Below are 23,970 nucleotides of genomic sequence, written 5' to 3' on the forward strand. Positions count from 1 at the left end.
ACCAGCACGCAGGAGGGCTGCTAACACAGATTCTTTGATCTGCTTTTTCTAAGGAAAGTAACTTTAAGGGGTTTACAATCTCACTTTAATTAAACATACATATATCATTCATTTAGTTAAGGGGAAAAAGTTAGCTCCCTGAACTTCAGAGAAAAGAAAAACAGAAATTACAAGCAAAAATTATACAAACAGAGCAAATGACACAAATCAGCAGACAGGGCTTCTGTCTGTCCATAGCAATACATACATAGTTACCAGAGATAGAAGCACCAACATCTGGGTTTTCAAAGCCAAGGGCTCCTTAATGGCTACCCAGAGTCTCCACACCAACACTCTTCAAGTGAATGAGCCCCAAGCAAAACACTAACCTCAGAGTATATATACATGTCTTCAGGGTCAGAAGGCATCACAATCATGCCACTCAAACCCATGTGACCTTCCCATGACTTAAGCAGGTCATCAAAGTCTCCTGATTCAATCAAACACTCTTGATTGAAACAAAGGCAAGACTCAAAGGCATTTGATTGCCTTAGTGCTGAGAAGCATGCCAAAAGAAAAAAAAACAGCAAAAAGTCCCACCCTGTCTGCCATTATATCTGTCTATGTACTCACCTACCTATCTATATGGAGCACCGCTCTCCTCCCTCCCTATTGTTCTTTTAATCCTCTTCTGTATGGCCCTCACTTGTCTTTGACCTCATTGCTCTTGGACTCAGACCATGATTTCATGCCTAGAACTCTAGATCTCATGAATTTCTGATTCTGACCTTCAGAACATATTCCTGGTTGCCATTTGGGACCTTGAACAAGGTATTGCTTTTGCATCGCGTTGCCGTGTTGATTCTCTTATTTAGTTATTGTCGCTCAGTCACATCCAACTCTGCGTGAGCCCTGGCACTAACTTACCTACTCTAAGTTACTTTCTACTTCTGGTGTTCTAGAGTCCGACCAAATAGGCCTTCTTGCTAATAGGGCAGCTAGATGGTACAGTGGATAGAGTGCTAGACATGGAATCAGGAAGACCTGAGTGCAAAATCTTGCCCCAAACACTTACTAGCTGAGTCACTTAACCTCACTTTTCTTGTGTGTAAAAGGGGGACAATAATAGGTGCTAACCTATCTCCCAGGGTTATTGTAACAGACCAAATGAGATAATATTTGTAAAGTGTTTAGTAGTGTCTGGGACATATTAGGCGTGACATAAATGTTAGGTACTACTACTATTGTTATGAATGAATCATCTAATACTATGTAAATGTTAGCTACGATCTAGCATTACATAACTATATAATTCTGTAACATTATGTAAATGTTAGTCATTTAATATTATATAATTATATAAAATTATGCAAATGTCAGTTATTTGACATTATATAACTATATATAACAAAACATTATGTAAAAGTTATTACTGTTATTATCCATATACAATACTCTGTCTCCCATCTCTATGTCCTTGTACCAGCTTAGAATATACTCCCTCTTCACCTTTGCCTTTTTTTCTTCAAAACTCAGCTCAAAAGCCTCCTTCTACATGAAGCATTTTCTGATCCATGGAATCACAGAATTTAAGAGTTGGAAGAGACTTCAGCGACCATTAGTCTAATTCATACCCAAATAGCATCCCTAGTGTAACACCCCCAATATGTGATCACTCATTTGGAGGGTCTACAAGAAAGGAGAACCCATCAGTCCTCAAGGCAGCTCATTCCACTTTTGGATAACTCTAAATGTTAGGGAATGTTTCATGACATCAAACTGAAATTTTTTACTCCTGTTCCTGGTTCTGTACTCTCACGCCTCCACATTGACAATCTTTCAAATATTTGAACACAACTATCATGTAACACCCCACCACCACCTCAACTTTTCTCTTCTCCAGGCTAAATATTCCCAGCTCTTTTGATCAATCCTCATATGGCTAGATGCAAGGCCTTTCACCACCCTAGTTGCTCTTCTCTCCAGTTATCAATGTCCTTTTAAACCATGGGATTTGGGGTGGTGCAGTGAATAGAGCACTGGCCCTAGAGTCAGGAAGACCTGAGTTCAAATCCAGTCTCTGACACTTGACACTTACTAGCTGTGTTATCATCTTCGCTGCTAACAGTTTTCAGTTGATAACTCAGTTTTCATCTGGAGTACTACATTTGGTACTGAGCATCATGATTTAATTTTATTTATCTGCTTTTTGTGGAGTTAAGTGATTGCCTAGGGTCACACAGCTAGTAAGTGTCTAGAGCAGGATTTGAACTCAAGAAGATGAATCTTCCTGACTCCAGGCTCGGTACTCTATCCACTGTGCCAAATGTAGCCAAGAAAGACCTGCAGAGATTGCTTAAAATCTCTTAGTAATCTATTCCTTTATCACTACTTAAAGACAATTCTTTTTTTAAAATTTTATTGATATCCTTTGTTTTTAAATCACTTTTATTTCCAAATATATACCTCCCCCTCCCCTACGCAGAGAGCCATCCCAAATGAACAAAAAAGGTAGTATGAAAAGGAAGTTCAACCAAGCTAAGCAGATCTGATATCTAACAGATATATCTAACAGTATATACAATGTTCCAGACCCATACTCTCCCAACCCTTGCAAAGAAGGGAGGGAGCTTCATTTTCTCCTCTCTTCTTCAGAGCCAAACTTAATCATTATGATGTCACAGATTTCAGTCTCAGCTTTTTTTCATTGTTTTTATTCTGTTGTAGTCACTTTAAAGCAGCTAATTGGATAGAGTGCTGGGCCTAGAGTCAGAAGATTCATCTTACTGAGTTCAAATTTGGCCTCAGATACTTACTGGACATATGACCCTGTTTGCCTCAGCTTCCTTATCTGTAAAATGAGCTAGAGAAGGAAATGGCAAACTACTCCCATATCTTTGCTAAGAAAACCCCAAATGGGGTCATGAAAAGCCAGACACAACTGAGACAAACGAACAAATCACTTTAAATTATTTTCGTGGTCCTGCGACATCATTTTATATTGGTTCATCTAAGGCATCCCAGGTTTCTCTATATTCTTCATATTCAACATTTCTCACAGTGCAGTAACATTCCATTACCTTCCTGTACCTGCTGCAGTTTGTTTAACCATCCCCTAATAGATGGGCTTTCACTTTGTTTCCAGTTGTTTGCTACTACAAAAAGTTAGAGCCTTAATTCTATCCTAAATCTCACAAGCTAGAAGTTCCTAAGTTGGCTTTCAAACGTAGTCTCACAACCACAAGGTCAAGAATCTCGCTAATGTTCACCGGTTTGTTTTTAGCCCTCATGCCAAGCTTATGTCCATCGGGCAAAAGGAATTTCTACCAGTTGAAAGTCTCTTCTGTTTTCTTTGGCTCTAGAGAAAAAGCATGACATCATGAGTCACTCCTTCCTTGAATGGCCATCTCTGTCTTCAGCTCAAGTTCTGAGGGAGTTACAAGAATCAAGGGGCAGGCAGCTCCCTGCAGAAGAATGGAGTAATTGGGGAAATGGTTACCACTTGGAACAAATACCCCTTAAGTTCTTCATCTCACAATGACGTCCCCCACACAGGGACACACACAAATTGCTTTTGTCAACTTGCATGTGCTATTTCTGGAAGACCTGATCATGAGAACTTTCCTTCTGACATTGCATGGTTTGAGTTTAAAGATGGGTTCGTGGTGTTTGTATCTATGATGCTGAAAATACTCTCTGCTTTTTTTTTTTAGTTTCTCTGACCCCCAAAGGAACCAAAGAGGTTGTTGTGAAATAATAGACAACTGCCTTAGAGCCAAGAATACCTGGGTTATAGTCCCACATATATCGGCTGTGATCCTGGCTAAATCATGTAACCTCTCAATGTTCCAGGAACTATTTAAGGCCATAAATTGCAGGGAAGATACTGCTTTGCATTAGCAGAATGAATAGAAGGAGTTTCCTATACCAATGAAATCACAGACCCAGTGCCTCTGCTGTCCCTGATACCCATAAGGCTCACTTGGGACAGACTACTAAACTCTGGATGTGTCCCCATCCCCTGCCTAATGGCTCTCACCCTACCATTTACTGGAAGCTTCCATACCCCATGCTTGTAGATTTCAAGGCTTTGTCTGATAGATACCTAACATCTCAGAGGTATGAAGGCTATCAGAGGTTGCTGAGTATCCACCTCCTCCCTATAAAATCTTTGGTCTTTGCTTGCCTCAACAAGCTGAGAAGCTAAACGTCTTAGATATCCTACATCTCAATTGGGAAACTGGAAAACCGTTGGCCAAGTACAAAAGAGGCATCTCCAAAAGACCATCACTGACTTCCATTCCCATTTCTACTGTGGACTAAAGACCACAGCACCTAGTGATTGCCCTCTAAAGACTGATATCTAGTTGCGTCCTTTGCCAAAGTCCCTCTTCTTTTGTACCATTTCCCCCATGATCTTTTCTTAGGTATACCATTTTAAGCCTTATTTAAGTTAAAATGTGAGGTAATTAAGACCTGCTTCACACTTGACTGGCCCGACTCTTGTAAAAGACCCCTTAAATTCCCAGATTTCTAGAACAGATTATTAGGACAGAATAAAGCCAGCATTTTTTTTTAGCTCCCAGGGAATTCTCCCCTTAGATTCTTAATGATTCAATTTCCACTCATGGCCCTCTTGCCAATCTCTGCATAATACAAATTTTGGAAAGAACTTGCCACAGGGAGACTCACCAAAGTCTCTTTGTGACTGTGACTGGTACTTTGGTTAATATCTTTCTAACAACATTCCATCTATCCTACCCTATCAAGGCTCATCTCTGTTTCTAACTCCACCTTCTCTTAGGTCTTCAGAGTGATCCCTCCCTTTCGAACTTACTTTGGTCAGCACAATTAGTGCTTAATTGTATACTTGCTTGTTCCCTAATTGCTTGGTGTGTTGTGGGAAGATGCCAATCAATAAATCATGCATTAATTGCCTGCTGTGTGTTAGACGCTGTGCTAGCTTCTAGAGCTTCAAATACAAAAGCAGAGCCTATCGAGAGTGGGGAACATTTGGCCTTGAGGCCACATGTGGCCTTCTAGGAGCTTGGGTGTGACCTTTTGATTGCGTCCAAGTTTTACAGAACAAATCATTTTATTAAGGGGATTTGTTCTGTGAAGTTTGGATTTAGTCAAAGGGCCACACCTGAGGACCTAGAGGGTCACATGTGGCCTCAAGGGCACAGGTCCCCCACCACTGTATTCTACCCATCATTGTCTGGCTACTTGGCTTTCAATAAATACTTGTTTATAGATTGATGGAACTGATTGGGAATTTTATCCACCACTAAGAGAGACAAAACAGCAAGTTACTCTGGCAGAAATATGGACAGTTGGTGAAGTGTAATGGTCAGAGGGGCTTTGTGGAGAGTAGCATGGCATGGGGTAGAGGTATCAAACTCCCATAAACTCCCCAAGTGCGCTAGAATCAGACTAAAATGTAATTAGGAAATGTTTACCAAAAAAAAGCAAAAATATAGTACAACATAAGGTTAACATCAAGATAATGTACAATATGTCTGTGTCAAGATATAGCCAGCAGGGATTTTTAAAATAATATTTTGTTATTTTCCTAGTTACAAGTAAAAGCAATTTTTAACATTCATTTTTTCAGAAATTTTGAGTTCCAAATTTTCTCTCTCACACAGTAAGGAATTTGATATGTTACACACATTCAATCATGCAAAATATATTACCATAGACATAGACCCAAAGGAAAAAAAGAACATAAAACAAATACAGACAGTGAAAAAAAGTACGCTTCGATCAGCATTCAGACTCCATCAGTTCTTTCTCTGGAGGCAGATAGTATTTTTCATGAGTCCTTTGGAATTGTCTTAGATTATTGTATTACTGAGAGTTGCTAAGTCATTCACTGTTGATCGATTTACAATATCGCTGTTACTATGTAGAGTGTCCTCCTAGTTCTGCTCAATTCACTTACATCAGTTCATATAAGTCTCTCCAGGTTTTTCTGAGTCTGCCCGTCATTTCTTATAGCACGATGATATTCCATTACAATCACATATCACAGCAGAGATCTTTATGTGCAATCTGGTGGCCCCATTTCTACTTGAGTTTGACAGCACTGGTTTAGGGTGGTGGACTTGAAGTCAACAAGATGTGAGTTCAAATCCTAACTCAGAAACAATAAATATGTGACCCCTTGACTCTAGTTAGGATAAGATGAGATCAGAGAAGAAGTGAGGGGGATTGGGGGAAAGAGAAGACCTGATACCAGCACTACTAAGCCTATACCAAGAGGACCAAATCCCTACTTATCATTTCCTTTATCAGTCACACACACACACACACACACACACACACACACACACACACACAGAGTATCACTTGTCAGGGTATTTTCTTTGTCCTGATGGTAAAATAGCACACATAACATTTAATTGTCCACGTGTATCTCTCTCCTTTTAGAATATAAATGATTGAGCAATGATTCCCCAGAAAACAGCTGGATAAGTTATATAACAAAGTTAAGTTACATAACAAAAGCTTCTGAAGCTCATCACATTTAGCACTTTTGACTGCTCTGCTTTCTAACTACAAACCACTGCTTCCTGGTTGGTCCAACGTCATTCCGGTGATGATGATGAAGATAACAATTAGTATTTACATAGCACCTATAATTATATATTTACATAGGCAGGCACTGTGCTAACAGCTTTACAACTATTACCTCCTTTGGTCCTCACAATAAACTTGATAGGTAGGTGCTATTCTTAGCTACATTTTACAGATGAGGAAACTGAGGCAAACAGGTGAAGTGACTTGGTCACACAGCTAGTAAGTGTATGAGGCCAGATTTGAACTCAGGTCTTCCTGACTCCGGACCAAGTGCTCTAACCGTGGTAACCTCTAGCTGCTTCAGGTGGAAGGGAGATAAAGAATTGAGATGAGGAGTATTTGAGGGGCCTAAATGTTTTTGAGGGGCCTAAATATTAGACATTGCCTCAACTGTGAAAAGTTTATACACAGACGTCCACATGTACACACACACTCACACACGACCTAAAACAAGAAATAGAGCAGATTTTCAAACTTGGAGTCAGGAAAATCAGGATTCAAATCCTGCTGTTCAATAGTTGTGTGACTATGGAAAAGTCACTCAATAGCCTTGAGCCTTTTTCCTCATCTGTAAAATGGGGATAATAATAACTAATAGTGTCTAAATAACAAGGTTATATGAGATTCAAATGAGAAAATTTATGGAATGTGCTTTGCAAACTATTAAGTGCCGTGCAAATATATGACTGCTTTGTTTAGCAGACACTGCTAAAGATGTCACTTGCAGTCTAAGTTCACACTCAGTGATCATTTGCTGACTACCCTGCCCTCTACTGGACACTTTCAGAATTGTATATAATGTAAAAAAGGTTAAATTCCAGACTTTGAAGAGCATCCTTAGAAGAGAAATGAAGCAAGTAGTTTGTCAACAGAAGAAATGCCATCTAACAACAACTATATGAAAGAATGCTCCAAATACTAATAAATGAAATGCAACCAACTTTGAGGTGTCATTTCACACCCACCGGATTAGCAAATATCAAGAAAAATGGAAAATGTTAGAGGAGTGCAAATGGAAAGAATTCTTTCACACCAGTTGCTGTTGGTGGAATTATGAATCGGTCCAGTCATTTGAAATCATATTTGAAAACTCACTAATATATATTTATATATGTATGTGTATATACATATATAAAATATACTTTTTTAATCCAGGGAAACCCTTTCTAGACATATGCCCCAAGGCAGCCAAAGAAAGAGGGAATATACATACATGTATATATATATATATATATGTGTGTGTGTGTGTGTGTGTGTGTGTATGTATGTATATGTATATATATATATATGTGTGAGTGTGTGTATACACACATAAACATACATACATACATATGTAAGGTATACATAAATATATCTATTTATAGCATTGCTTTTTATAGTTTTTTAAAAGTGAAAAGAAAGTAGAGACAATCAACTAGGTAATACCTGAATTTATGGTACATTATTATAATAGAATATTATTTTGTCATGGGAAATGATGAAAAACCTAGGAAGATTTATATGAACTGATAAAGAATAAAGTAAACAGAAGCAGGAGAATAATTTATAAAATGAAAACATGATAAAGAAAAAGAACTTTGAAAGACTTATGAACTGTGTTCATGAAATGGCCAATCCCAATTCTAGATGACCAATGATAAAGTATATTGTTTACCTTCTGCCAGAGAGGCGATATACTCTAGGTGTAGAATAAGACACATTTTCAGACATGGACAATGTGGGATTTTATTTTGCTTGAATATATATATATATATCTTCTCCAGGGATTTTGTTTTACTTTTTTTTCCAGTGGAGTGGGAGGTCCAGAGGAGAGGGAAACTATTAATAGAGTCAGAGAAGAAGAAAGGAGAGAAGGTCATTGAAGTGACTTTTAAAATGCATAGAAGAGAATAAAAGGAAGACAAGAAAGAAATATAAGTGAGCTAGACAGCTTTGAAAATTACACTGAATTTATTACATACTTAAAAGAAAAAACAAGTTGTATATAATAGAAATTCATGGTTTTTCTGTTTTAATTTGTGTATGGAAAAGATTAGTTCATTGAATACTAAAGTTCAAAATTTTAAAATGATAAAAAAAGCAAGCTATATGTGATATATTACAAATTTATGTACAGGTTTCATTTCTGTTATACTTTGTATGTGTGGAAGGCTCATTCTATTTGGTATTTATTAGGTCAGAATTTTTAAAATTTCTAATTTTTAAAAAAATTAAAGATAGGTGGTATATAGGCATACATTTTAAGATATTACCATTTGAGACATCACAAATTTGCTTTGCTCGAGTGGACTTAATTTTTACATAGGGGTTTCCACTGCAAGGATGCAGGGTGAATCACCGGAAAATGATAGTGATGTAAAAAAAAATAGAAACTTAGGAAACGAAGACAGAAGATAGCAAAAGAAAGGAATGTGGGACACGAGAGCCAGGGGATCCTTTGGGACAGAGGGGAGAATTGAAGATAACAGAGAAAAGAGCTTTAAAAGATTAGACTTTCGATCAGTTTTGAGATTTGGTACAGTCCACTTCTCAATTCTTCAACACCTGCCACTCCTGTGTTCTAAAGTGATTTTGTTCAACTGCTTTTAATGACTAAAAATAATACATAATAATAATATAATAAGTCAATGTAAGAAAAGGGGGCTTTGAAGATCCTAATAAACTCAATCCTTTAGACTATGTATATGATTGTGTCTAAATAAATTAAGAAAGGAATCAAGTTGTCTTGTTTTTATCCGGATTTTCTTAGCCCATCTTTCCCTCCTTTACTTTGGACCTAGAAAATAATATGGGCCACTGAACTCAAAGCAAGTTTCTCAAAGGACTGCCAACATTAATTGCTTCTCTGGTTTTCACAATGTCCTGGGAAATTCCTTTTCAGTCCTTTGCTTACAGGCCGAGGATCTGAAATACACAGCAAGCAATCAATTTGCTCAGGATCTAAAATAATTTTGCGACATAAGAATCATCCTAAACCCATTAAACCAAGCTCTAGGTCACACTCAGATGATTTGGTACACAGAAAAAAACCAGAAGCCCATTCTCAGTTTCTCCTGACTTCCTGGTCTTCCTCCCACCAGCACCCCCAGCCCATGTGTCACAGATAGCCAACTTCTGGCAGAGCAATAACCAGGAATTTTTGCACCTGAAGCAAATACCACAAATGGTATTTAGGACAAGCTGTATGAAGCACATCCTCAGTCAGAAGCAGGTAAAGTAAGGCACCTTGAAGAATGAATGTGCCCTAGCCTGCCATGCGATAGATTCTAATGCAATTATTTTTCTTGCTAATGAAAGCCTAAAGTCTGCTGGTTCCAGTGCCCTTAAAATTTGGCAACCCCTAAATTCAGTATCCTGAGGGTAAAACCCCAGTTTCCTTGTACTAGTTACTTTGCCAGAAGGCAAACCCTCTCTTCCAATTTGCAGTTATGCCTCTGACTCTCTTCTATCTTATATCTAAGGATCTCAAGAGCCTATTACACTTTCTGTGTCTACTGGGCACAGTGAATTGCTTGGACGTTGGTCTTTACAATGTCTAAAGCAGGGAGTCTTTACCTTTTCTATGTCATGGACCTTCTGGCAATCTGGTGAAGCTTCTGGAACCCTTCTCAGAGTGTTTTAAATGAATACATTAAAATGATTAGGATTACAAAGGAAGCCAATTATAGTAAATACAATTATCAAAGTATATATTTTTAAAATAACTTAATGGATCTCAGATTAAGACTCCATGGTCTCAAGGAAGGGAGCAGTTTCATAGGGAGGCAAAATGGTGGAGTGTTAATCTATTCCTTTTCAGTAGTTCTCATTCTCTAATAGTAACAATATAGTACCCCATCCTGACCCAAACCCATTGTATCCAGGACTATTCTGTGTTTTGAATCTTTCCTGAGCTCTTTTCTTCCCTCATAAAAACTTAGCCATCCTATGTCTCATTCCCTCAGGTTCTATTAGTCCAATTCAGCAGTTTTCAAAGTATCATCTAAGGAGCCTGGGGGTCCCTGAGACCCTTTTAGGGAGGCTGTGAGGTCAAAACTATTTTCATAATAATACTAAGTTTTTATGTGCCTATTAAAAATAGTCACATAACTCTTTCCTAACTGTGAAAAACGTGGTTTTGGGGATCACTAGACTTCCTAGGCAGGGCCAAAGTCCTGAAGAAGAACCCTGTGATAATCCCTAGGGAAGGCTGTACAGACCACAGGACTCCCAGAGGAAGACCAAGTGGTAGCCATCCCTTAAATCTGTGGGGATCACAGGGCCTCCTAGGGGTCAGACCCTAAGGAAGACCCTTAGGATGGCAGTAAGATCACAAGGCTCCCAAGACAGGGCCGGAAGTCCCATGTGATGTCCCCTTAAGAAGGCCGTGCAGACCACAGGGCTCCCCAAGGGAATCCAGAGTGGTAGCCCTCTTAACACCACAGTGGGGATCACAGGACACCCCAAGACAAGATCCAGGAGTAAGCCTGGCGAGCTTCCGCTGCCTGTTGCTTCCCTTCACTTGACCTTAGGAAAACCCATGTGATTTGCCCATTCACACCCAAAGAACTCAGGACCAGAGTGGGCAGAGGAAGGCATGTTATTACGCTCCCCGGGAGAGCGGTTGCAGTGCTCGCGGGAACACTCACACAGATACAGCTGCAGGAGCAGGGGTAACCATTCCCTCCACTCCTGCTAGAGTCATGGTTAGTTTACAATCTTTGTTTTTTACATAGTTTTCCTAGGTTATACAGTTTATATAAATAGGGTAATAAGGATACAGAAGCAAAAGTGAAGTTAATTAGATTTTTCTTGTCTTAGTTTAGGATTAAACTATATTCTTTTACTTCCCCTACTTTCCCTCTTTAACATATGCAAATGATGCAAATCAGTAGGCCTGGATTCTTGACCAAGACCAGACCCTAGATAAGCTTGAACAGGTTCAAGTGGGTTTGGCCTCTCTAATCCCCCAGACTGCCTTCTCAAAAAGTATGCACATGAGTACAAGCCTCTGACTTCTCACCTGACCGACTTGAGGCCTGGTCTCTGCTAAAGCTGGGGTGGGGGAGGGCAGGGAAGCACACCTTTACTTCTGTGGAAACAAAACTCCTCCTCCCATTTCTTACACTAACTACATATATGTGTGAATTTTCTTTATATACTTTAACCAAAACAACACATCACAACAGATTGAATGAAGAAACAGGTTTGAGATTTCAGCTATCTTCTGTTAAGTCAGACATCAAAGAGATTGCAAAAATATACAAAACAATGCTGCTTCTCTCACTAATTTTTTTTAGAAAATATAATTATTTTCATAGTAATATGTTTTTGTGTTAATATTTATGGGTTATTATTACTTTTAAATGAATTAACAAACATTTTTTAAATTGTCAGTTTTAATTTTTGATACAGTACAGTTAATATCAATAGATAAAACCCCATAACAAAAGCTGAGTTGTGTATGATGGGGTGATTCTAAAAACCAAAATTAGGTAGGAAAAGGTAAAAGGAAGCAATTATATTATAAAAATGGAGTGTGAAAAGAACTAATATAGAAGAAGCAGGTAAAGGTGGGGAGCTGATAATGTTGGAATCCTGTTCTCGTCTGGGTTGAAGAAGAAACAATGTGTACATCTGGAAGGGTGTAGAAAACTTCTGAACATGTAGAGAGGTGAGAAAACTCAGGGATAGGGTGAGGGAGTGACTTTTAGAAGGGTATATGGATTGGCATTTGGGGGGCATTGGGGAGATAATGGGGGCTTTTGAAAAGGTGTGTGAATTGAGATTGGGAGGACATGGGGGGACTCTTGGAGGGGCGGGTGAAGTAGGGGGGTGGAGGGGAGAAGATAAGAGACAGGGTAAAAAGAGAAGCTGAGAAAGAAAGTAGCAAGTAAAAATAAGATGGAAGGAAATTCACAAATAGTAATTGTAACTGAATGTGAATGAGATGTCTGTGGTGCTCTCTTTGTGGTGGCAAAGAACTAGAAATTGCAGAAATCTCTATCAATTGGAGAATGGCTAAACAAGTTGTGGTGTATGGTTGTGATGGAATAATACTGTGCTAGAAGAGTAACACTGTGCTAGAAGAAATGATGAGCTCTTGGGGGCAGCTAGGTGGTGCGGTGAGTAGAGCATGGGCCCTGGAGTCAGGAGGACCTGAGCTCAAATCTGGCCTCAGACACTTGACACATGTATTAACTGTGCGACCTTGGGCAAGTCACTTAACCCCAATTGCCCTACCAAAAAAAAAAAAAAAAGAAATGCTGAGCTCAATGATCCTAGAAAAACATGGAAAGACTTGCATGAAATAATGAAGAGTAAAGTGAGCAGAACCAAGAGAACACCGTATACAGTAACAGCAAGATTGCTCTAAGAACGACTTTGAGTGACTAAGTTATTTTGACTGTTTTAAATACGTAAATTAAAAATAAAAGGACATGTGAAGGACATTACCTGCATCCAGAAAAAGGACTGATACATAGAAGTATGTATAGAATTATTTTACGTATATATACACATATACAAATACATATACATATGTGTGTCTAATGGTAGCCATAGGGAGGAGGAGGGGGGAGGGAAGAAAACAAAAAAGGGGAAAAAAAGAAATTTATATGATAACCTTGTTATATATTTGGGGGAAACAGCAAGCTGTAAATGGGAGATTTGTAGTTTCATGTACAATTATCTTTGTTATAACACTATGTTATGGAAATGCTTGTCTTGTTCCCCAGATTGAAAATTAAAATTTTTTTAAAAAAAAAATCACTTCAGGGTCCTCAATAAATTTTAAGAGAATAAAAGAGTCCTAAAACCAAGATGTTTGAGAACCCGCTGGCCTAGCTAATCTGAGGAAGTCATTTGACATATATTATTCATCCTTTGTAGTCTTTGTATTTTAGCAATAAACTTTCAAAGAATGATGGTGTAGCAATGAGACTCCATAGAACTAAGAGGGGGAGAAGGTACAGGGAGGCCCTGGATTCTGCATAATAAGGAAAGGTGATGGTTATGGACAGCAGAAAAAATGCTGGTGAGATTTAAATTGAATTCATGACCCCAGGCTACATTTTGCATATTGGTTCACCAGGAAAAAAAAAAGAACATTACTTAGAGGATCACTAATTACACTTTAAAAAAATCTTTGAGCCCTGAAAAATTTGCACGTAGAATCTTAAAATGAATCTTTTTCTGAGCCTCCAACCTAGCTCTGTTTCTTAGAACTCAGGAACAAGCCGATCTCACATATGCTTAACTCATTCTGGGTCAAACTGCGTTATCAGGCGATGTTTCCATGCATGGGGTGGAGCAAGGTCATTGAACAGTATAGTTTTCCTGTTATCAACTTCCTTGGCAGTCAGGACGGCACAGAATTTGCTCTACTCCCCTAGATTTTTATTACTAGTCTATCTCACAACATATACTTACTTGGACAAATGTTATCAAGGTTAAGTGCAGATTATCTGATCCCATCCCAATTATCTGTTTAAATGACCCTGAACTCTAACAATCTGTGAATTGTGACCCAAGTTAGTTCTGAAAGCTGGTAGATGAACATTGGAATTACTTAATTCTCTTCAGCTCCACCCCCCAATGCCACAAGAGGGAAAAAAAAAAAGAGTGAACAACCTTCTGGACAAATCATGGGATCATAGATTTAGAGATGAAGGAAACTTGGTTGTTGTTGCTGCATTCAGGCATTTCAGTCATGTGCACCTCTTGGTGACTCCATTTGGGGTTTTCTTGGCAGAGATACTAGAGTGGTTTGCCATTTCCTTCTCCAGCTCATTTTACAGATGAGGAAACTGAGGCAAAGGGAGCTAAGTGACTCACCTAGGGTCACACAGCTAATAAGTGTCTGAGGCCAGATTTGAACTCAAGAAGAGGAGTCTTCTTGACTCCAGGTTGCACACTCTATCTACTGTACCACCTAGCCATCATCAAAGTCCATCAAAGTCCAATCCCCTCATATTACAGAGGAGGATACTTAGCTGAGAAAAGCTAAGTGTGACTTGCCCAGGGTCACACAGATTGGGTATGGCAGAGCCAGGATTTGAACCCAGACTCCTGGCTTCAAAGTCAGTGCTTTTTTTTTTTAACTATAGCACATTTAAATAATCCTTCAGGGGTAATTGCCCCACTAAAGACTAAGGTGAACAAACCCTGCTTTAAAATATCAATCTGCATTTCATAGGTTTGAGGCATTAAAAAAATAGAAACTGAGAGAGAAGTTTATCCTCAAACGAAGTCAAGAATATATTACATTTATAACAGACATTTATATAATACTTTGGGCACAAAGGTGGCACAGTGCATAGAGTGCCAGGCCTGGAGTCAGGAAGACTCATCTTCATGAATTCAAAACTAACCTCCGATACTTACTAGCTGTGTGACCCTGGGCAAGTCACTGCTTGCTTCAGTTTCTTCATCTGTAAAATGACTTGGACAAAGAAAAGGCAAATCGCTCCAGTATCTCTGCCAAGAAAACCGCAAATGGGGTCACAAAGAGTAGAACATGACTGAAAAATGACAGAGCACCCACAACAGTAAGAGTAATTGGTACAAAACATTCCCCCCAAAGTCTGTGAAATTACCTAATACAAGTACAGAGTTCAGAGGAAAATGTGCTCCAACTTAGAAAGCACATGCATGAAGATGGCGGCTGGAAAGCAGGGACTAGCGTGAGCTCCCTGCCGAGACACTCTAAAAACCTATAAAAAATGGCTCTGAACCAATTCTAGAACTGCAGAACCCAGAGAATAGCAGAGGGAAGCAGGGCTCCAGCCCAGGACAGCCTGGATGGTCTCTGGGTGAGGTCTATCCCGCACCAAGCTAGGAGCGGAGCAGATCGGAGTGGAGCAGAGCCCAGCGTGGGCGGCGTGGACCAACCAGACCAGGAACCGGGCGGAGCTTGCCCTAGTGCCCTGAATCAGTGAGCTGCAGCAGTTACCAGACTTCTCAACCCACAAACACCAAAAACAACAGAGAAGGTTAGAGAGAAAAGCTGCTGGGGTCAGAGTTTATAAAGGAGTTCATGGTTCGGCCACCACCCCAGGGGCAGAGGAGGTGGGGCAGCTACAGCACTACAGCTGCAGTTGCTTCCAGTCCCAGGCCCACCTGGTGGGAGGAATTAAGTGGCAGATCAGAGCAGGAGTGAAGAGCCTGCTGAAGATCTAAGTCCAGTCTGGGTTGGGGGTTCTTGGGGAAGGAGGAGTGCTGGTGTGGCAGAGCTGGCGCATCCCCCCAGGCTTGGAATATAGTTCTCTTAACTCTACAAGCAGTCATACCCTGCTGAAAAACTCAAGGGTCAAGTTAGTTGGCTGGGAATATGGCCAGGCAGCAAAAACGCACCCAGATTCAGTCTCAGACTCTGGATTCTTTCTTTGGTGACAAAGAAGACCAAAATATACAACCAGAAGAAGTCAACAAAGTCAAAGAGCCTACAACAAAAGCCTCCAAGAAAAACATGAACTGGTCCCAGGCCATGGAAGAGCTCAAAAAGGATTTGGAAAAGCAAGTTAGAGAAGTAGAGGAAAAATTGGGAAGAGAAATGAGAAGGATGTGAGAAAACCATGAAAAATAAGTCAATGACTTGCTAAGGGAGACCCAAAAAAATACTGAAAAATATACTGAAGAAAACAACACCTTAAAAAATAGACTAACTCAAATGGCAAAAGAGCTCCAAAAAGGCAATGAGGAGAAGAATCCCTTGAAAGGCAGAATTACCCAAATGGAAAAGGAGGTCCAAAAGACCACTGAAGAAAATACTACCTTAAAAATTAGATTGGAGCAAGTGGAAGCTAGTGACTTTATGAGAAATCAGGATATTATAAAACAGAACCAGAGGAATGAAAAAATGGAAGACAATGTGAAATATCTCCTTGGAAAAACCACTGACCTGGAAAATAGATCCAGGAGAGATCATTTAAAAATAACTGGACTACCTGAAAGCCATGATGAGAAAAAGAGCCTAGATACCATCTTTCAAGAAATTATCAAGGAGAACTGCCCTGATATTCTAGAGCCACAGGGCAAAATAGAAATTGAAAGAATCCACAGATCACCTCCTCAAATAGATCCCAAAAAGAAATCTCCTAGGAATATTGTTGCCAAATTCCAGAACTCCCAGATCAAGGAGAAATTACTGCAAGCAGCCAGAAAGAAACAATTTGAGTATTGTGGAAACACAATCAGAATAACCCAAGATCTAGCAGCTTCTACATTAAGAGATCAAAGGGCTTGGAATACGATATTCCGGAGGTCAATGGAGCTAGGATTAAAACCAAGAATCACCTACCCAGCAAAACTGAGTATCATGCTCCAAGGCAAAATATGAATTTTTAATAAAATAGAGGACTTTCAAGCTTTCTCAGTGAAAAGACCAGAGCTGAATAGAAAATGTGACTTTCAAACACAAGAATCAAGAGAAGCATGAAAAGGTAATCAAGAAAAAGAACAAGAAAAAGAAATTGCAAGGGACTTACTAAAGGTGAACTGTTTTGTTGACATTCCTACATGGAAAGATGATGTGTATGATTCATGAGACCTCGATATTAGGGTAGCTGAAGGGAATATGCATATATATATATATATATATATATATATATAATATATATATATATATATATCTTTATGTATATATATATATGTGAGTGTGTATATATGTATGTATATATGTGTGTGTGTATATATATATATATATATATATAGAGAGAGAGAGAGAGAGAGAGAGAGAGAGAGAGAGAGAGAGAGCAGGCACAGGGTGAGTTGAAGATGAAGGGAAGATATCTAAAAGAAATAAAATCAAATTAAGGTATGAGAGGAATGTATTGAGAGAGGGAGATAGGGAGAGATAGAATGGGGTAAATTATCTCGCATAAAAGTGGCAAGAAAAAGCAGTTCTGTAGGAAGGGAAGAGAAGGCAGGTGAGGGGGAATGAGTGAATCTTGCTCTCGTCAGATTTGACCTGAGGAGGGAATACCATACACACTCAATTGGGTATCTTGCCCCACAGGAAAAAAGGAGGAAGAAGATAAACAAAAAGGGGGGGATGATAGAAGGGAGGGCAGATAGGGGTGGAGGCAATCAAAAACAAACACTTTTGAAAGGGGACAGGGCCAAGGGAGAAAATTCAACAAAGGGGGATAGGTTAGGAAGGAGCAAAATATAGTTAGTCTTTCACAACATGAGTATTGTGGAAGGGTTATACATAATGATACACATGTGGCCTACGTTGAATTGCTTGACTTCTTAGGGAGGGTGGGTGGGAAGGGAAGAGGGGAGAGAATTTGGAACTCAAAGTTTTAAAAACAGATGTTCAAAAACAAAAAAAAAAGTTTTTGCATGCAACTAGAAAATAAGATACACAGGCAATGGGGAGTAGAAATTTATATTGCCCTACAAGAAAGGAAGGGAAAAGGGGAAGGGAGGGGAGTGGGGTGACAGAAGGGAGGGCTGACTGGGCAACAGGGCAACCAGAATATACGCCATCTTGGAGTGGGGGGGGAGGGTAGAAATGGGGAGAAAATTTGTAATTTAAACTCTTGTGAAAATCAATGCTGAAAACTAACTAAATAAATAAATTTTAAAAAAAAAGAAAAAGAAAGAAAGCACATGCATAATTATAGTATGCACTGAGCTCCTCCTACCACCTTCAATAGCTAGCTAGGCTTTAAGAGCTGTTGTGACCAAAAAATCCATCATACTGCTACCTACCTAGTGATAAACCTCTCCAAACTTATTTGAGCTGGTCCCCAGTGACAGGCATTCAGTCTATCACCAGGCCCATATTCACAACCTTTCAAGCTTAGGAGAAGCTGTCAGAGCTCGCATTCAACTGGCACATTGGAAACAAAAACTGGGAGAGGTTAGGTAATAGTAATATTAGCAGCTAACATTTACATAGTGCTTGCTATGTGCTAGGCATACAGTTATGATCTCATTTGGCCCACAGTCACAAAACAAAAGTCAGATTGAGGAATCAAACCTGACTCCAGCTCAAACTAAGCTGCCTCAGATCTGGTCTCTTCCTTCTTGCTGGATTCTTGGTTTTGTGCATGGACAGGTTCACTGCATCATCTGTGGCTTCCCTAGCTGGACCATTGTAATTAAACTATTCCCCCCTTTCTTCCCTCCAGGCTTGTTGAGACATCACACTCATCTGCTGTGACAGGCATCTGTTAATCTCTTGCTAATCCCTAACACAAACGTTCTCCCTCTTACTGACATACCAAGGCCCAAAGGACCATGAAATTTAGTACTTCCCTTGCCAGTATGCTATTTTGGTCTGTGATAAAGAAAACCAAATCTCCCTATTCAGAGTCATTTACTTAACTGCTCATTTCCCATATGTTTCTTTCTCTTCCAAAGACCTGACATTTGATTGGAAGAAGAGATGAAAACAATACCTATGCTCTCAAGTCCTTCAGCTCCCTCACCAGAATTACATGTTCCTTCATTTTACTTTGCAATTTGTTTCTGATGGCAGGCATCCACTCATCACAAGGAACACTGATCCAGCAATCCTAACCGCATTGGTATGGATGAGCAGCCAAAAATAAGAAAGCTGAGGCCAGAAGCCAGTCAGGTCCGAGAGCTAGAGGTCAACAAATGATTTGAGAACAAGGGGACATAGGTCTAAGCAAGTAGAATCCTGCAGAAGTGGGGCTTTAGCAACAATAAAGGAGACCTCAAAATTTCAATAATTACAAACCAAAATGCATCACTGGAATTTGCCAATCATAATTCCTGTGTGGTTTGGGGATTCCCAAGAAGTTCTCATTCTGCTTTTTCTTTTTACTGATTTTCCTGATAGGTAGGTGGGTGATTCCTCATGGAGCTAAAGCCTAATTAAAACAAGACATACATACCTGAGAACCATCCCTAATTCAAGGTTATACATAACTTTTGGTGAGCCATAAGATGAATTAGCTAAAAGGCAGAGTTGTAACTAGGGTAGAGCAACTGGGCCTTTGTCCTAGGGTGCCAAAATTTAGAAAGCATTTATAGTATTTGTACTGCTTCATTGGATAGAACCAACTAAGATGACAACACAGGTAGCAAGAATAATTAGCTAATATAAGAATTATATTATAATTATCTATAATATTGTAACATATATGTTATTATAACCTAATATAATTACTACTTCCTCCCTTCTGAAACTGCACACCAGGTGAGTTCCTCCCATGGCTGCTTCTCCTCTACTCCATCTGGTGGAACCTTCCCCAGCAGCAGCCTCACCTATCCTGATATCTTCTCTCTTCCCCCTAAGACTTTTGGTTCAAGGTTTCTCCCCTACACAGATACATTGCCCGGATGCATTTTGTGGATTGTGATCTAGATTACTACTTAGAGGGTCTATATATGGGTAAGGTTTTCAATGGGTTCATGGTTCATAAAATTGGACCTACCACTGTTTCAATATATTCCTAAATTTTTTTTAAAGTGACCTATTCAGTATTTGCAAAAAGGAAATTAATATTAAAGATAGAGGGGTGTGTGTGTGTGTGTGTGTGTGTGTGTGTGTGTGTGTGTGTGTGTGTTTGAAGTGAGTTAGGACATTTCATATCTATGTTTTGAAATTTTTCTACCCCTACCATAACAAAGTCATCATTAAAATTAAACTTGGTGGGGGGGGGCGGTTGGGGGAGGTGAAGGGTGAAATAGAAGAAAGTAGGATTCTTTCCTGTAGGGATGAAACATAGCTCCTCTCTTAAAAATCAGTTAGGAATCAATAAGTATTTATTATATGTTTAGTACGTGTCAGGCACTATCAATTTGAAGTTATGTGTCAAAGTTTCAAAAATTAAGACACAGCGATTTCCTGATCCTATAAAAAAAAAATAAGCCATCCTTAGAACCCAAGACCATACAACTCCTGCCTGTGTGGATTTAACCCTTTAACAAAAGCCAAGGACAATATTCCTGCAACTGATTGAGCATATAAAAAGGTCTGTTTACAGAAAGTAAGCACCTGATAAAGGATTCTGTGATATTGGAATCCCCCAAGGGAACATCAGGAATGGTTCCTGTACCAGTGGTACAGACAGACCCAGCCTCCCACAACCCCTAGAGGTCCAAAGGTAACAAGATGGAATAGTATCTACTACTCACAAGGCTCCCAAATCAAAGTCACTTCCCAGGAACTCTTCCAGTAGATTTGTATCCAACATTGGGTTGCCCAGAGTCTCATTAGTCCCATGTGCTGAAAAAGCAAGCAAAGATAGAAGGATTCCAGCAAGAGCTATAACAACCAACTTTTGCTCCCAGGGTAAGAGGGTCCCCTCAATTCAATGGCAGGAGAAGTGGTTAGAATGCAGTGGAGACTTCAGGTCAGTTCTGGGAAAAACATGGAGAATAGGGCAGAGATTTGGGAGCGTCATAGGGGAGGCCACTGCAGTTGGGATCATGGGCAAGAAAGTGAGACAGTGAGCCATCTAGTAGCTTCCTGTTTGAATTAATTCTTCTCCAACCTGAAGACTCATATTTATGAGTTCAAATCCAGCCTCAGACATTTACTAGCTATGTGACCCTGGTCAAGTCACTTCTGTCCACTCTGTTTACCTCAGTTCCTCATCTGTAAAATGAGCTGGAGAAGGAAATGTCAAACCACTCCAGGATCTTTGCCAACAACAAAACAAAACAAAAACAAATGTCATCACGAAGAGTCTGACATGACTGAATAATGACAACAATACACTTAAGCACTGAGCTTTGTTATTGCTATGTTCTTTGAGGGCAAGGAACTGTCTTTTGCCTCTTTTTGTATCCCAAGTGCTTAGCACAGTGCCTGACACATAGTAGGCACTTAAAAAATGTTTCTTGACTGACTATATGCACTTTTTAGGACCTTCTAAGTTTGATACCCTGGTGCAAAACCCTAAGTATATCACCTAGTTATCTGTTGTTTTTCAGTCGCATCTGATTCTTCATGACCTTATTTGGGGTTATCTTGGCAAAGATACTGGAGTCATTTGCCATTTCCTTCTCCAGCTCATTTTACGGATGAGGAAATTGAGGCAAACAAGGTTAAGTGACTTGCCCAGGGGTCACACAGTAAGTGTCTGAGGCCAGATTTGAACTCAGGAAGATGAGTCTTCCAGACTCCAGGCCCAGCACTCTGTTCACTACACCCCCTAGATGCCCTTACTCTAGTTACGGCTGTGGATAATTTGATTCTATTCTTAAACTTGTGCTTCATTCTGGAGGAGAGAGTGAGGCTGATGACTTTCCACAGCTCTGCAGCAATTAAATTAAATTCTCCCCCTGTTAAGACATCACTCTCATGATGTCATTGGTCATCTTCAAAGGAAGGATCAGCACCAACAACATTATTTTGCACTACAATGCACATAAGTACTTGATTACAAGCAAGTGTGCTAATAGACTCATCTCAACTTTTTTCTCCTTTAAGAACATCCACTTGGCTCACCCTGAAGTATAACTCTAGGGTTTGGACCCTTTTAATGACACTTATATCACATAGACAAAACACACTAAAAAGATGCTAAATTTCCATTTCCTCCTTAGCAAGTTTGAGTGAGAGAAAGGATCTCACAAATCATCCAACACAAGGCACCCCTCTTCCCCCCACTTTGCAGATGAGAACATGGCAGCTTCAGAAAAAGAAAGCAAATTAGTCAAAGTCATGTAGGAAGTGTCAGAGTGAGGATTATAACCCAAGTTCTTGGATTCCAAATCTTACTCTCTTTTGAGGCAATCTTTGCAGAGGAGAGGAAGGTTAAAAACAGAGGTGTGCTGGAGACAGCTTGAACCAGTTCCAGGAGCTGATTGTTAAATTTTCAGTGCAAGCATTTTCACCTTGGAAATCAGCAAATGTTACAAATAAGGGCTTGATTTATTTTATTTTATTGATTTTCTAGACTTAAGAAAATGATGGAGAATGTGTTGATAATACAGTGTAAATTGAAAATTGTGTTGTGCGTACATTTTTTTCAGAGAGCCAGTTGTTAACCCAGCTTGCTCCTAGCTAGAATGGAAGTTTCTGTGGTCAGAACAGTTGGTATTTGGTGCCCCCATGACTCTCCTTGTGTTGGTAACCCCATATTCTGATAGAGATTGTGACCCTAACACATCTTCTCATCCTACTGTGAACTTGTCTGTGTTTTCCCGTGTATCTGCAGAGGTTCCATCTAATGCATTGTAGACCTTCTTCTGGTCCTTATGAGGTCAACGACGTATCACTCTGTATCACCACTTCTTGTCTCACTCTCACCAAATGAACAACCCGCTTCCTTTTCAAGTCATGCATATCTGCCCCCGATAATATTTATATGTAACTCTTCCCAAGTAATAGTCCTAAACATACTTCGACATGCTCAAGCCCACAACAGCTCTTTCCATTGCACTTTGTGTATTTGTGCTTTTCATTTTTCTAAGATTGTAGCAGATTCTCTAGTGGCTAGATCACCAGACATGGAATCAAGAGAGATCTGAGTCTCAAACCTGCCTCAAATACTTAATAAGTATGTGACCCTGAGCGAGGCATTTTATTTTTTGTACTCTCAGTTTCATCATCTGTAAAACTGGGGGTTATGATACCTGTACTTCAGAGGATTTATTGTACAAATCAAAGAAGTAAATACATGGGAAAGCACCTTGAAAAATGTAAAAGGCTACATAAATATTAGTTATTGCTAATAAGAATAACTAGCATTTATACAATGCTTTGAGATTTAAAAAGCACTTTATATATATATATATATATATTATCTCCTTTGGTCCTCACGACAACCCTTGACATAGGTGCTATTATTATCCTCATTTTACATTTGGGGAAACTGAGGCTGAGAGCTATTAAGTGACTTACCTAGAGTCACACAGCTAGAAGGTATCTGGAGCAGGATTTAAACTCAGTTCTTCCTAACTCCAAGTACGGGACTCCATCCCCTGTGCCATTACCTAGCTGCATCTGGGATATCCTCAGAAGAAAGTGGGTGTTGAAGAGACAAGCTCCAAGGGGAAGAAATTTGGCCTCATAGAAAGTATTGTGAAGAGGCTTCCAGTTCAGACAGCAATGTGAAAGGCTTTAGAGGAAGGAACTCAGCTTTTCCACATACACTTTGAGAAATATATCTAAAAGGGTACCAGAGAAAGCAATGGTCAGGAGCACCAAAGGAAATGACAATAAATAAACCCATTCATCCTGGTCACAAGGAGGCGGAAGGAAACCAATATGAGTTATGGTCAATGGCCGGAAATTTACAGTTGCTCCGAGCAGAGTTTTTATATACCTGTGAGCAGGGAGACATATACATAACCTGATCTCACAGGGCTAGAATCTTGCTCCTGGAGGGACATACCAGGGGGGAGTGGAAAGCTAGTACAAGCTGCAATAATCAGGGTCTGAGGCCAGGGGAATTCTGGCCTGTCCATAACAAGGCAGTGGCGGCATGGATCCAAACC

General features: G+C 39.6%; 1 protein-coding gene across 1 annotated transcript in view; it reads right to left on the bottom strand.

The window, feature by feature from the left end:
• Positions 1–23,970, bottom strand: part of MYRFL (myelin regulatory factor like) — a 183,062-nt gene that overhangs the window by 131,014 nt on the left and 28,078 nt on the right. The window contains exon 2 of the mRNA XM_036760731.1: positions 20,659–20,749. Within this exon, the coding sequence (XP_036616626.1) occupies positions 20,659–20,749 (91 nt within the window). The remainder of the gene's footprint in view (positions 1–20,658; positions 20,750–23,970) is intronic.

This window comes from Trichosurus vulpecula, chromosome 5 (assembly GCF_011100635.1).
Source record: "Trichosurus vulpecula isolate mTriVul1 chromosome 5, mTriVul1.pri, whole genome shotgun sequence".
NCBI classification, from domain to species: domain Eukaryota; kingdom Metazoa; phylum Chordata; class Mammalia; order Diprotodontia; family Phalangeridae; genus Trichosurus; species Trichosurus vulpecula.